A 14,189-nucleotide genomic window follows, 5' to 3' on the forward strand; every position below is an offset into this window, starting at 1 on the left:
TTTAATCCTCACCAGAGCCCAAAGACAGTTATTCCCATATTTAATAAACAGAGTAGGAAACTGACCTTCAGCGAGGTTATTTGTTTAAGGTAGTTGCCTTTATTTTGTAGAGTCATGAAAAGTAATTAAGTCACCTGATGTCACATTCATTTAATTATCTCCCTTCCCAAGTTACTGTACCCAATCTCCTATGACTACATACATAATTGTGCACACTGCATAACTGTGCTTTGTCATTTCTCAAAATATTTCTATCTTTCCTGCCATTTCCCTACTATAGGTGAAACAAATTAAAGATAATGGAACTAATTAACAAAAGCCATCCTGAAGAGTTTATTCTACTAGGCTTTGCTGACCGTCCTTGGCTAGAGCTTCCTCTATTCATTATTCTGCTTATAACATACCCCATGGCTATGATGGGAAACATAGCCATCATTCTGGTGTCCAAGTTAGACACCCGTCTGCACAGCCCCATGTATTTCTTCCTCACCAACCTCTCCTTTTTGGACATGTGCTACACCACAAGCATTGTCCCTCAGATGCTCTTTAACCTGGGAACGTCTAAGAAGACAATCAGCTATGTGGGGTGTGCAGTTCAGCTTTATTTCTTCCACATAATGGGGGGCACAGAATGTCTGCTTTTGGCTGTTATGTCTTTTGATCGCTACGTGGCCATCTGCAAGCCTCTACACTACACCCTCATCATGAATCAGCGCGTCTGTATCTTATTAGTGGCCACCGTGTGGCTGAGTGGAATGACCTATGCTGTCTCAGAGGCCACTGTCACCTTACAGTTACCACTGTGTGGTCACAATACCCTGGATCACTTAGTATGTGAGATTCCTGTTCTGATAAAGACTGCCTGTGGCGAAAAGGGTGCTAATGAGCTCACACTCTCAGTGGTATGCATTTTTTTCTTAGCTGTGCCACTGTGCTTAATTCTTATTTTCTATGCTTGCATTGGACATGCTGTATTTAAGATTAGATCTTTGGAGGGAAGGAAAAAAGCTTTTGGGACATGTTCCTCCCATCTCATAGTAGTTTTCTTATTTTATGGTCCAGCCATTAGCATGTACCTTCAGCCCCCCTCTTCCATCTCAAGAGGCCAGCCCAAGTTCATGGCTCTCTTCTATGGAGTAGTGACTCCTACACTCAACCCTTTCATCTACACTCTGAGGAATAAAGATGTAAAGGGGGCACTGGGCAACCTCATGAGGAGTGTATTCACTTGCAAGTAAGAGTTAGCAGACATCAAATGAAACTATTTAACCATTGAGGTAGGTTTTATAGAGGTTTCTTTAGTAACTCATTCTAGCCTCATATGTCCACAGATCATGTGATGTTCTTTTTGCAAAATATGTCATGTTCTTCATATTCCTAGACAATGGTAATTCTTGGCTTATACTCACCAGTAACGGCATTCTGTGGAAATGTATTAGAAAATCATTCTATTTTGGTTGATACATACTGAAATAGTAGTTGTAAACATTAAACAAATGTACTATGAATTACAATAAAAACTAATTATTTCAAGTGAATCGTAAAATACCATGACAAGCATTCATCAGTGGACTTCCTATGACCATGGCACCTAAGAAACATTTCATCACTCTCTGCAAGACTGGGCACATCTAAGTGGTCAGCATGGTGCCACTGTGCATGCAGTATTGAGGCTGTCTACACCTTAGACCAACTATGAGTATCACAAGTTTATCAACCTCCATTTATCTAGAAAGAAAGTGAAGTCGCGTAGTCGTGTCCAACTATTTGCAATCCCATGGACTGTAGCCTATCAGGCTCCTCCATTCGTGGGATTTTCCAGGCAAGAGTACTGGAGTGGGTTGCCACTTCCTTCTCCAGGGGTTCTTCCCAAACCAGGGATCGAACCTGGGTCTCCCACATTGCAGGCAGACGTTTTACCATCTGAGCCACCAGGGAATCCTGCTACTAATTCTTTAACAACACATTGTTACTCTAACAAACAAGGTTGCAATGTTTTGTATTTTTAGCCAATGAATGTATCATTAAATGCTAAAATGAATAAAATATATGGACAAAATGTGTGGATTTCTTAATGTTCTTCATATATATCAAAAAACCATCATATATATCAAAGCCTTCTGAATCCATGACAGAACAAGAAAGCAATATTAATAATGAATTACAACACGGAAACATTTTCATGCATAATGGGAACAGCCAGGAATGTTTTTTGAAACTGTGTAAGAATCAGGATGAAAAAGAAAAAACTTCGCATTTCTAGACTGGAAAGTAACTTGATTACTTTAACAATGTGAGTATAGTTTTGATGCTTAGAATCTGTATCAATAAAAGTTGAAACTGTTAAAATTAGTTCTAAGATTCCTATCCAACTTCAAACTCTGTCATAAAATCTCACATTTTTTATTATTTTTTGGAGTTATTTTTTTAAATTTTATTTAATTTTTAAACTTTACATAATTGTATTAGTTTTGCCAAATATCAAAATGAATCCACCACAGGTATACATGTGTTCCCCATCCTGAGCCCTCCTCCCTCCTCCCTCCCCATCCCATCCTTCTGGGTCGTCCCAGTGCACTAGCCCCAAGCATCCAGTATCGTGCATCGAACCTGGACTGGCATCTCGTTTCATACATGATATTTTACATGTTTCAATGCCATTCTCCCAAATCTTCCCACCCTCTCCCTCTCCCACAGAGTCCATAAGATTGTTCTATACATCACTGTCTCTTTTGCTGTCTCGTACACAGGGTTATTGTTACCATCTTTCTAAATTCCATATATATACGTTAGTATACTGTATTGGTGTTTTTCTATAAATTTATTTATTTTAATTGGAGGCTAATTACTTTACAATATTGTAGTGGTTTTGCCATATATGGACATGGATCTGCCACGGGTGTACATGTGTTCCCCATCCTGAACCCCCCCTCCCACCTTCCTCCCCATACCATCGCTCTGGGTCATCCCAGTGCACCAGCCCCGAGCACCCTGTCTCATGCATCAGACCTGGACTGGGGATTCATTTCACATATGATAATATACATGTTTCAAAGCCATTCTCCGAAATCAACCCACCCTCTCCCTCACCCATAGAGTCCAAAAGACTGTTCTATACATCTGTATCTCTTTTGCTGTCTTGCATATAGGGTTATCATTACCATCTTTCTAGATTCAATATAAATGCATTAGTATACTGTATTATTCCAGTTGAGCTATTTCAAATTCTGAAAGATGATGCTGTGAAAGTGCTGCACTCAATATGCCAGCAAATTTGGAAAACTCGGCAGTGGCCACGGGACTGGAAAAGGTCAGTTTTCGTTCCAATCCCAAAGAAAGGCAATGCCAAACAGTGCTCAAACTACCGCACAATTGCACTCATCACACATGCTAGTAAAGTAATGCTCAAAATTCTCCAAGCCAGTCTTCAGCAATACGTGAACTATGAACTTCCTGATGTTAAAGCTGGTTTTAGAAAAGGCAGAGGAACCAGAGATCACATTGCCAACATCCGCTGGATCATGGAAAAAGCAAGAGAGTTCCAGAAAAACATCTATTTCTGCTTTATTGACTATGCCAAAGCCTTTGACTGTGTGGATCACAATAGACTGTGGAAAATTCTGAAAGAGATGGGAATACCAGACCACCTGACCTGCCTCTTGAGAAATCTGTATGCAGGTCAGGAAGCAGCAGTTAGAACTGGACATGGAACAACAGACTGGTTCCAAATAGGAAAAGGAGTACATCAAGGCTGTTTATTGTCACTCTGCTTATTTAACTTATATGCAGAGTACATCATGAGAAATGCTGGACTGGAAGAAGCACAAGCTGGAATCAAGATTGCCGGGAGAAATATCAATAACCTCAGATATGCAGATGATACCACCCTCATGGCAGAAAGTGAAGAGAAACTAAAAAGCCTCTTGATGAAAGTGAAAGGGGAGAGTGAAAAAGTTTGCTTAAACTCAACATTCAGAAAACGAAGATCATGGCATCCAGTTTCATCACATCATGGGAAATAGATGGGGAAACAGTGGAAACAGTGTCAGACTTTATTTTTCTGGGCTCCAAAATCACTGCAGATGGTGACTGCAGCCATGAAATTAAAAGGCACTTACGCCTTGGAAGGAAAGTTATGGCCAACTTAGATAGCATATTCAAAAGCAGAGACATTTCTTTGCCAACAAAGGTCCATCTAGTCAAGCCTATGGCTTTTCCTGTAGTCATGTATGGATGTGAGAGTTGGACTATGAAGAAGGCTGAGCACCAAAGAATTTATGCTTTTGAACTGTGGTGTTGGAGAAGATTCTTGAGAGTCCCTTGGACTGTTAGGAGATCCAACCAGTCCTTTCTGAAGGAGATCAGCCCTGGGATTTCTTTGGAAGGAATGATGCTAAAGCTGAAACTCCAGTACTTTGGCCACCTCATACAAAGAGTTGACTCATTGGAAAAGACTCTGATGCTGGGAGGGGTTGGGGGCAGGAGGAGAAGGGGACGACAGAGGACGAGATGGCTGGATGGCATCACTGACTCGATGGACATGAGTCTGAGTGAACTCCGGGAGTTGGTGATGGACAGGGAGGCCTGGCGTGCTGCAATTCATGGGGTCGCAAAGAGTTGGACACGACTGAGCGACTGAACTGAACTGAACACTGTACTGGTGTTTTTTTTTCTGGCTTATTTCACTCTGTATAATAGGCTCCAGTTTCATCCACCTCATTAGAACTGATTCTAATGTATTCTTTTTAATGGCTGAGTAATACTCCATTGTGTATATGTACCATGGCTTTCTTTAATTTTTTTTTATTTTTAAATTTTACAATATTGTATTGGTTTTGCCAAATATTGAAATGAATCTGCCACAGGTATACATGTGTTCCCCATCCTGAACCCTCCTCCCTGCTCCATCCCCATACCATCCCTTTGGGTCATCCCAGTGCACCAGCCCCAAGCATCCAGTATCATTCATCGAACCTGGACTGGTGACTCGTTTCATACATGATATTATATATGTTTCAATGTCATTCTCCCAAATCTTCCCACCCTCTCCCTCTCTCATAGAGTCCATAAGACTGTTCTATACATCAGTGTCTCTTTTGCTGTCTCATACACAGGGTTATTGTTACCATCTTTCTAAATTCCATATATATGCGTTAGTATACTGTATTGGTGTTTTTCTTTCTGGCTTACTTCACTCTGTATAATAGGCTCCAATTTCATCCACCTCATTAGAACTGATTCACATGTATTCTTTATAATGGTTGAGCAATACTCCATTGTGTATATGTACCACTGCTTTCTTATCCATTCATCTGCTGTTGGACATCTAGGTTGCTTCCATGTCCTGGCTAATGTAAACAGTGTTGCGATGAACATTGGGGTACACGTGTCTGTTTCACTTCTGCTTTCCTCTGTGTGTATGCCCAACAGTGGGATTGCTGGGTCATATGGCAGTTCTATTTCCAGTTTTTTAAGGAATCTCCACACTGTTCTTCATAGTAGCTGTACTAGTTTGCATTCCCACCAACAGTGTAAGAGGGTTCCCTTTTCTCCACACCCTCTCCAGCATTTATTATTTGTAGACTTTTGGATCGAAGCCATTCTGACTGGCGTGAAATGGTACCTTATAGTGGTTTTGATTTGCATTTCTCTGATAATGAGTGATGTTGAGCATCTTTTCATGTGTTTGTTAGCCATCTGTATGTCTTCTTTGGAGAACTGTCTATTTAGTTCTTTGGCCCATTTTTTGATTGGGTCATTTATTTTTCTGGAATTGAGCTGGAGGAGTTGCTTGTATATTTTTGAGATTAGTTGTTTGTCCGTTGCTTCATTTGCTATTATTTTCTCCCATTCTGAAGGCTGTCTTTTCACCTTGCTAATAGTTTCCTTTGTTGTGCAGAAGCTTTTAAGTTTAATTAGGTCCCATTTGTTTATTTTTGCTTTTATTTCCAATATTCTGGGACGTGGGTCATAGAAGATCCTGCTGTGATGTATGTTGGAGAGTGTCTTGCCTATGTTCTCCTCTAGGAGTTTTATAGTTTCTGGTCTTAGGTTTAGATCTTTAATCCATTTTTATTTTATTTTTGTGTATGGTGTTAGAAAGTGTTCTAGTTTCATTCTTTTACAAGTGGTTGACCAGATTTCCCAGCACCACTTGTTAAAGAGGTTGTCTTTAATCCATTGTATATTCTTGCCTCCTTTGTCAAAGATAAGGTGTCCATAGGTGCGTGGATTTATCTCTGGGCTTTCTATTTTGTTCCATTGATCTATATTTCTGTCTTTGTGCCAGTACCATACTGTCTTGATGACTGTGGCTTTGTAGTACAGCCTGAAGTCAGGTAGGTTGATTCCTCCAGTTCCATTCTTCTTTCTCAAGATAGCTTTGGCTATTTGAGGTTTTTTGTATTTCCATACAAACTGTGAAATTATTTGTTCTAGCTCTGTGAAGAATACCGTTGGTAGCTTGATAGGGATTGCACTGAATCTATAGATTGCTTTGGGTAGTATACTCATTTTCACTATATTGATTCTTCCAATCCATGAACATGGTATATTCCTCCTTCTATTGGTGTCCTCTTTGATTTCTTTCACCAGTGTTTTATAGTTTTCTATACATAGGTCTTTAGTTTCTTTAGGTAGATATATTCCTAAGTATTTTATTCTTTCTGTTGCAATGGTGAATGGAATTGTTTCCTTAATTTCTCTTTCAGTTTTCTCATTATTAGTGTATAGGAATGCAAGGGATTTCTGTGTGTTGATTTAATATCCTGCAACTTTACTATGATCATTGATTAGTTCTAGTAATTTTCTAGTGGAGTCTTTAGGGTTTTCTATGTAGAGGATCATGTCATCTGCAAATAGTGAGTTTTACTTCTTCTTTTCCAATTTGGATTCCTTTTATTTCTTTTTCTGCTCTGATTGCTGTGGCCAAAACTTCCAAAACTATGTTGAATAGTAATGGTGAAAGTGGGCACCCTTGTCTTATTCCTGACTTTAGAGGAAATGCTTTCAATTTTTCACTATTGAGGATAATGTTTGCTGTGGGTTTGTCATATATAGCTTTTATTATGTTGAGGTATGTTCCTTCTATTCCTGCTTTCTGGAGAGTTTTTATCATAAGTGGATGTTGAATTTTATCAAAGGCTTTCTCTGCATCTATTGAGATAATCATATGGTTTTTGTTTTTCAATTTGTTAATGTGGTGTATTACATTGATTGATTTGCGGATATTGAAGAATCCTCACATCCCTGGGATAAAGCCCACTTGGTCATGGTGTATGATCTTTTTAATGTGTTGTTGGATTCTGATTGCTAGAATTTTGTTAAGGATTTTTGCATCTGTGTTCATCAGTGATATTGGCCTGTAGTTTTCTTTTTTTGTGGGATCTTTGTCAGGTTTTGGTATTAGGGTGATGTTGGCCTCATAGAATAAGTTTAGAAGTTTACCTTCCTCTGCAATTTTCTGGAAGAGTTTGAGTAGCATAGGTGTTAGCTCTTCTCTAAATTTTTGGTAGAATTCAGCTGTAAAGCCTTCTGGACCTGGGATTTCGTTTGCTGGAAGATTTTTGATTACAGTTTCAATTTCCGTGCTTGTGATGGGTCTGTTAAGATTTTCTATTTCTTCCTGGTCCAGTTTTGGAAAGTTGTACTTTTCTAAGAATTTGTCCATTTCTTCCACGTTGTCCATTTTATTGGCATATAATTGTTGATAGTAGTCTCTTATGATCCATTGAATTTCTGTGTTGTCTGTTGTGATCTCTCCATTTTCATTTCTAATTTTATTGATATGATTTTTCTCCCTTTGTTTCTTGATGAGTCTGGCTAATGGTTTGTCAATGTTATTTATCCTTTCAAAGAACCAGCTTTTGGCTTTGTTGATTTTTGCTATGGTCTCTTTTGTTTCTTTTGCATTTATTTCTGCCCTAATTTTTAAGATTTCTTTCCTTCTACTAACCCTGGGATTCTTCATTTCTTCCTTTTCTAGTTGCTTTAGATGCAGAGTTAGGTTATTTATTTGACTTTTTTCTTGTTTCTTGAGGTGTGCCTGTATTGCTATGAACTTTCCCCTTAGGACTGCTTTTACAGTGTCCCACAGGTTTTGGGTTGTTGTGTTTTCATTTTCATTTGTTTATATGCAAATTTTGATTTCTTTTTTTGATTTCTTCTGTGATTTGTTGGTTATTCAGCAGTGTGTTGTTCAGCCTCCATATGTTGGACCTGGGCCATAAATCTAGCCTTGGTAAACTCAAAAAAATAGAAATCATTCCAGGCATCTTCTCTGACCACAATGCAGTAAGATTAGATCTCAATTACAGAAGAAAAACTACCATGGCTTTCTTATCCATTTGTCTGCACATGGACATCTAGGTTGCTTCCATGTCCTGGCTAATGTAAACAGTGTTGCGATGAACATTGGGGTACACGTGTCTGTTTCACTTCTGCTTTCCTCGGTGTGTATGCCCAACAGTGGGATTGCTGGGTCATATGGCAGTTCTATTTCCAGTTTTTTAAGGAATCTCCACACTGTTCTTCATAGTGGCTGTACTAGTTTGCATTCCCACCAACAGTGTAAGAGGGTTCCCTTTTCTCCACACCCTCTCCAGCATTTATTGCTTGTAGACTTTTGGATAGCAGCCATTCTGACTGGCATGAAATGGTACCTCATAGTGGTTTTGATTTGCATTTCTCTGATAATGAGTGATGTTGAGCATCTTTTCATGTGTTTGTTAGCCATCTGTATGTCTTCTTTGGAGAACTGTCTATTTAGTTCTTTGGCCCATTTTTTGATAGGGTCATTTATTTTTCTGGAATTGAGCTTCAGGGGTTACTTGTGTATTTTTGAGATTAATTCTTTGTCAGTTGCTTCATTTGTTATTATTTTCTCCCATTCTGAGGGCTGTCTTTTCACCTTGCTAATAGTTTTCCTTGTTGTGCAGAAGCTTTTAAGTTTAATTAGGTCCCATTTGTTTATTTTTGCTTTTATTTCCAATATTCTGGGAGGTGGGTCATAGAGGATCTTGCTGTGATGTATGTTGGAGAGTGTTTTGCCTATGTTTTCCTCTAAGAGTTTTATAGTTTCTGGCCTTACATTTAGATCTTTAATCCATTTTGAGTTTATTTTTGTGTATGGCATTAGAAAGTGGTCTAGTTTCATTCTTTTACAAGTGGTTGACCAGTTTTCCCAGCACCCCTTGTTAAAGAGGTTGTCTTTAATCCATTGTACATTCTTGCCTCCTTTGTCATAGATAAGGTGTCCATATGTGCGTGCATTTATCTCTGGGCTTTCTATTTTATTCTATTGATCTATATTTCTGTCTTTGTGTCAGTACCACATTGTCTTGATGACTGTCGCTTTGTAGTAGAGCCTGAATTCAGACAGGTTGATTCCCCCAGTTCCATTCTTCTTTCTCAAGATTGCTTTGGCTATTCAAGGTTTTTGTATTTCCATACAAACTGTGAAATTATTTGTTCTAGTTCTGTGAAAAATCTCACATTTTTTAAAGCAACTTAAAGGATTTTACATATATTTGGTGTTTAACTAATATGGTGAGAAATCAACATAATGTTGTATAGTGAAAAATTAACAGGTAAGAATAACAAGAGTGAACTGGACTTTTCTGGCATGTCTTTTGGTCTAGCAAATCAAGATTTAAGCAAAGTATTGGATGATAAAGTATATGCTTTCTTGAACAAGGTTTTACTTGAGCCCTCCAAGTATCTCTTGCAGGAATGGGGTTTTGATTCTAAACACAATTTCGCCCCTCCTACCATAGTCTTGGGGCTTCTTCTCCTTTGCCCCTGGAGATGGGGTATCTTTTTTTGGTGGGATCCAACATTCTTCTGTCAATGACTGTTCAGCAATGAGTTACAATTTTGGAATTCTTGCAAAAGATGGCCACTTCTACTCTACCATCTCAGTAACTCAGTATTCTTGCCTTGAGAACCCCATGAACAGTATGAAAGGCAAAAAGATATGATACTGAAAGAAACTCCCCAGGTCAGTAGGTGCCCAATATGCTACTGGAGAAGAGTGGAGAAACAGCTCCAGAAAGAATGAAGAGACAGAGGCAAAGCAAAGAGAAAAAAAAAGCCCAGTTGTGAATGTGACGAGTGATGGAAGTAAAGTCTGATGCTGTAATGAATAATATTGCATAGGAGCCTGGAATGTTAGGTCCATGAATCAAGGTAAATTAAAAGTGGTCAACAGGAGAAGGCAAGAGTGAACACTGACATTTTAGGAATCAGTGAACTAAAATGAACCAGAATGGGTGAATTTAATCCAGATGACCATTATATCTACTACTGTGTGCAAGAATCCCTTAGAAGAAATGAAGTGGCCATCACAGACCACAGAAGAGTCAAGAGCTCAGTACTTGGGTGAAATCTCAAAAACGACAGAATACTCTCTGTTCATTTCCAAGGCAAACTATTCAGTGTCACAGTAATCCAAATCAATGCCCAACCACTAATCTAAAGAAGCTGACATTGAACAGATCTATGAAGATCTATAAGACCTTCTAGAACTAACACCAAAAAAAAAAAAAAAAGTACTTTTCATCATAGGGGACTAGAATGCAAAAATAGGAAGTCAAGAGATACCCAGAGTAACAGGCAAGTGTGGCCTTGTAGTATAAAATGAAGCAGGACAAAGGCTAAGAGAGTTTTGCCAAGAGAATGCACTGGTCATAGCAAACACCCTCTTCCAACAACACAAGAGACTACTCTATACATGGACATCACCAGATGGTCAATACTGAAGTCAGATTGATTATATTCTTTGCAGCCAAAGACGGAGAAGTTCTATACAGTCAGAAAAACAAGACCAGGAACTAACTGTGGCTCAGATAGTGAACACTTTATTGCAAAATTCAGACTTAAATTGAAGAAAGTAGAGAAAACCACTAGACCATTCAGGTATGACCTAAATTAAATCCATTACAATAATGCAGTAAAAGGAACAAATAGATTCAAGGAATTAGATCTGATAGACAGAGTGCCTGAAGAACTATGGATGGAGATTTGTGACATTGTACAGGAGGAGTGATCAAAATCATCCCCAAGAAAGAGAAATGCAAAAAGGCAAAATGATTATCTGAGGAGGCCTTAAAAACAGCTGAGAAATGAAGAGAAATTGAAGAAAAAGGAGAAAATGAAAGATATATCAATCTGAATGCAGAGTTTCAAAGAGGAGCAAGGAGAGATAAGAAAGCCTTCCTCTGTGATCAGTGCAAAGAAATAGAGGAAAACAACAGAATGGGAAAGACTAGCAATTCCTTCAAGAAAATATGAGATACCAAGGGAACATTTCATGCAAAGCTGGGCACAATAAAGGACAGAAACAGTATGGACTTAATAGAAGCAGAAGATATTAAGATGAGGTAGCAAGAATACACAGAAGAACTATACAAAAAAGATCTTTATGACCCAGATAACCACAATGGTGTGATCACTGACCTAGAGCCAGACATCCTGGAATGCAAAGTCAAGTGGGCCTTAGAAAGCATCACTATGAACAAAGCTAGTGGAGGTGATGGAATTCCAGCTGAGTGATTTCAAATCATAAAAGATGATGCTGTGAAAGTGCTGCACTCAACATGCCAGCAAATTTGGAAAACTCAGCAGTGGCCACAGGACTGGAAAAGGTCAGTTTTCATTCCAATCCCAAAGAAAGACAGTGTCAAAAAATGTTCAAGCTACTGCACAATTGCACTCATCTCATATGTTAGCAAAGTAATGCTCAAAATTCTCCAAGCCAGGCTTCAACAGTATGTGAACCAAAAACTTCCAGATATTCAAGATAGATTTAGAAAAGACAGAGGAACCAGAGATTAAATTGCCAACATTCATTGGTTCATAGAAAAACCAAGAGAGTTCCAGAAAAACATCTACTTCTGCTTTATTGACTCCACCAAAGCCTTTCACTGTGTGGATCACAACAAACTGTGGAAAATTCTGAAAGAGATGGGAATACCAGACCACCTTACCTGCCTCCTGAGAAATCTGTATGCAGATCAAGAAGCAAGTTAGAACCAGACACGGAACAATAGACTGGTTCCAAATAGGGAAAGGAGTACATCAAGGCTGTATATTGTCACCCTGTTTATTTAACTTATATGCAGAATACATCATGAGAAATGCCAGGCTGGATGAAGCACAAACTGGAATCAAGATTGCCAGGAGAAATATCAATAACCTCAGATATACAGATGACAACAGCTTTATGGCAGAAAATGAAGAGAAATTAAGGAGATTTTTGATGAAAGTGAAAGAGGAGAGTGAAAAACCTGGCTTAGAACTCAACATTTCAACATTCAAAAAAGTAAAATCATGGCATCCAGTCCCACCACTTCATGGAAAATAGATGGGGAAACAATGGAAACAGTGAGAGACTATTTTGGGGGGCTCCAAAATCACTGCAGATGGTGACTGCAGCCATGAAATTAAAAGAAGCTTGCTCCTTGGAAGAAAAGCTATGACAAATCTAGACAGCATATTAAAAAGCAGAGACAGAGAATATTAAGAGCATATTAAAAGCAGAGCATATTAAAAAAGGTCTGTCTAGTCAAAGCTATGGTTTTTCCAGTAGTCATGTATAGATGTGAGAGTTGGACCATGAAGAAGGCTGAGCACCAAAGAACTGATGCTTTTTTACTATGGTGTTGGAGAAGACTCTTGAGAGTACCTTGAACTGCAAGATCAAACCAGTCAATTCTAAAGGAAATCAGTCCTGAGTATTCATTGCAAGGACTGATGTTGAAGCTGAAGCTCCAATACTTTTGTCATGTGACACGAAGAACTGACTCCTTGGAAAAGACACTGATGCTGGGAAAGATTGAAGGCAGGAGGAGAAGGGGACGACAGAGGATGAGATGGTTGGATGGCATCACCAACTCAATGGACATGAGTTTGAGCAAGCTTGGAAGTTGGTGATGGACAGGAAAGCCTGGCGTGCTGTAGTCCATGGGGTCAAAAAGAGTCAGACATGACTGAGCAACTGAACTGAACTGAATCAACTGCAACCCAGATCCATTTTTTGAAATAGAAATGACCATCTTCGTGCTTCATCCAGTTCTTGAGACAAATTGACTTTGGTATATTTAGAAAAATTTGGTATATTTGGAAAAATTTCTAGAACAACTTGAAAATTTGATTGGGGGATGATTTACGATAAAATATTTTTAAATTTGACACACACACAGATATACACACGCAACGCAAGGAAAATAAAACTTCTGTGATGTTACATAATATCTCTGATCATTTTTATTAGTTAAGACAACCTTAGTTTGGAGGGAAAAACCCAACAAGATTTGTCAAAAGCTTAGCTAAAGAGACTGTTTAGAACTGTTCAGATTACTTCTTTATCTTTCAGGCCTCTAAAGACAATTTATTTCAGAATTGTATCTTCCACACAGAAAGCAATAGTGACAAAATACACCCTCAAGAATGGGCTTCTGCCCTCTTAAATTCTAAAGTGCACAAACTCATGACCAGTGCTTTTCTCAAAAATCAAACAAACAAAAAGAGCAAGAAGCACAGGAAGTCTTTTGGAGGTGACAGATTATGTTGTTTGTGATGACAGTATCATATACATAGCCATATGTTCAAATTCATCAAAATGCATACATCAATTTATTCAACTTTTTGTAATTCATATTTTTAAAGGAATATGAATCTGAATAGAGGGAGAAAACTAATTAAATTCCCAAATAAGAGGAAGAATTAAAGTTTTTTATATTCCACATGTAAGTGAGATCATATGGTATTTGTCTTTCACTTTCTAATTCATTTCACATAACATAATATGCTCTAGACCTCTTCATGTTGAAGTAAATGACAACATTTCATTTCTTTTTATTGCTGAGTAATATTCCATTGTATATATGTGGCACATCTTCTTTATTCCTCTGTTGATAGACACTTATATTGCTTCCATATCTTGGCTATTAGTAATGCCACAATGAACGTTGGTGTGCATATATCTTTTCAAATTAGTGTTTTTGTTCTCCTTAGGTAAATATCCAGGAGAGAAATTACTGAATCATGTGACATTTCTGTTTTTCATTTTTTGAGGAACCTACACATCCTGTTTTCCATAGTGGCTGTACCAATTTACAGTCCCTCCAACAGTAGGCAAATCTTCCCTTTTCTGCACAAGAATAATGGAACTTTAAAAACAACCATTCCGT

General features: G+C 38.3%; 1 protein-coding gene across 1 annotated transcript; it reads left to right on the forward strand.

The window, feature by feature from the left end:
- Positions 1–299: 299 nt before the first annotated feature.
- Positions 300–1,238, forward strand: OR2N1 (olfactory receptor family 2 subfamily N member 1). The gene has a single exon (NM_001390101.1). The coding sequence runs from the start codon at positions 300–302 to the stop codon at positions 1,236–1,238; it is 939 nt and encodes a 312-aa protein (NP_001377030.1).
- Positions 1,239–14,189: the final 12,951 nt, after the last annotated feature.

Source organism: Bos taurus, chromosome 23, assembly GCF_002263795.3.
Source record: "Bos taurus isolate L1 Dominette 01449 registration number 42190680 breed Hereford chromosome 23, ARS-UCD2.0, whole genome shotgun sequence".
Taxonomy (NCBI): domain Eukaryota; kingdom Metazoa; phylum Chordata; class Mammalia; order Artiodactyla; family Bovidae; genus Bos; species Bos taurus.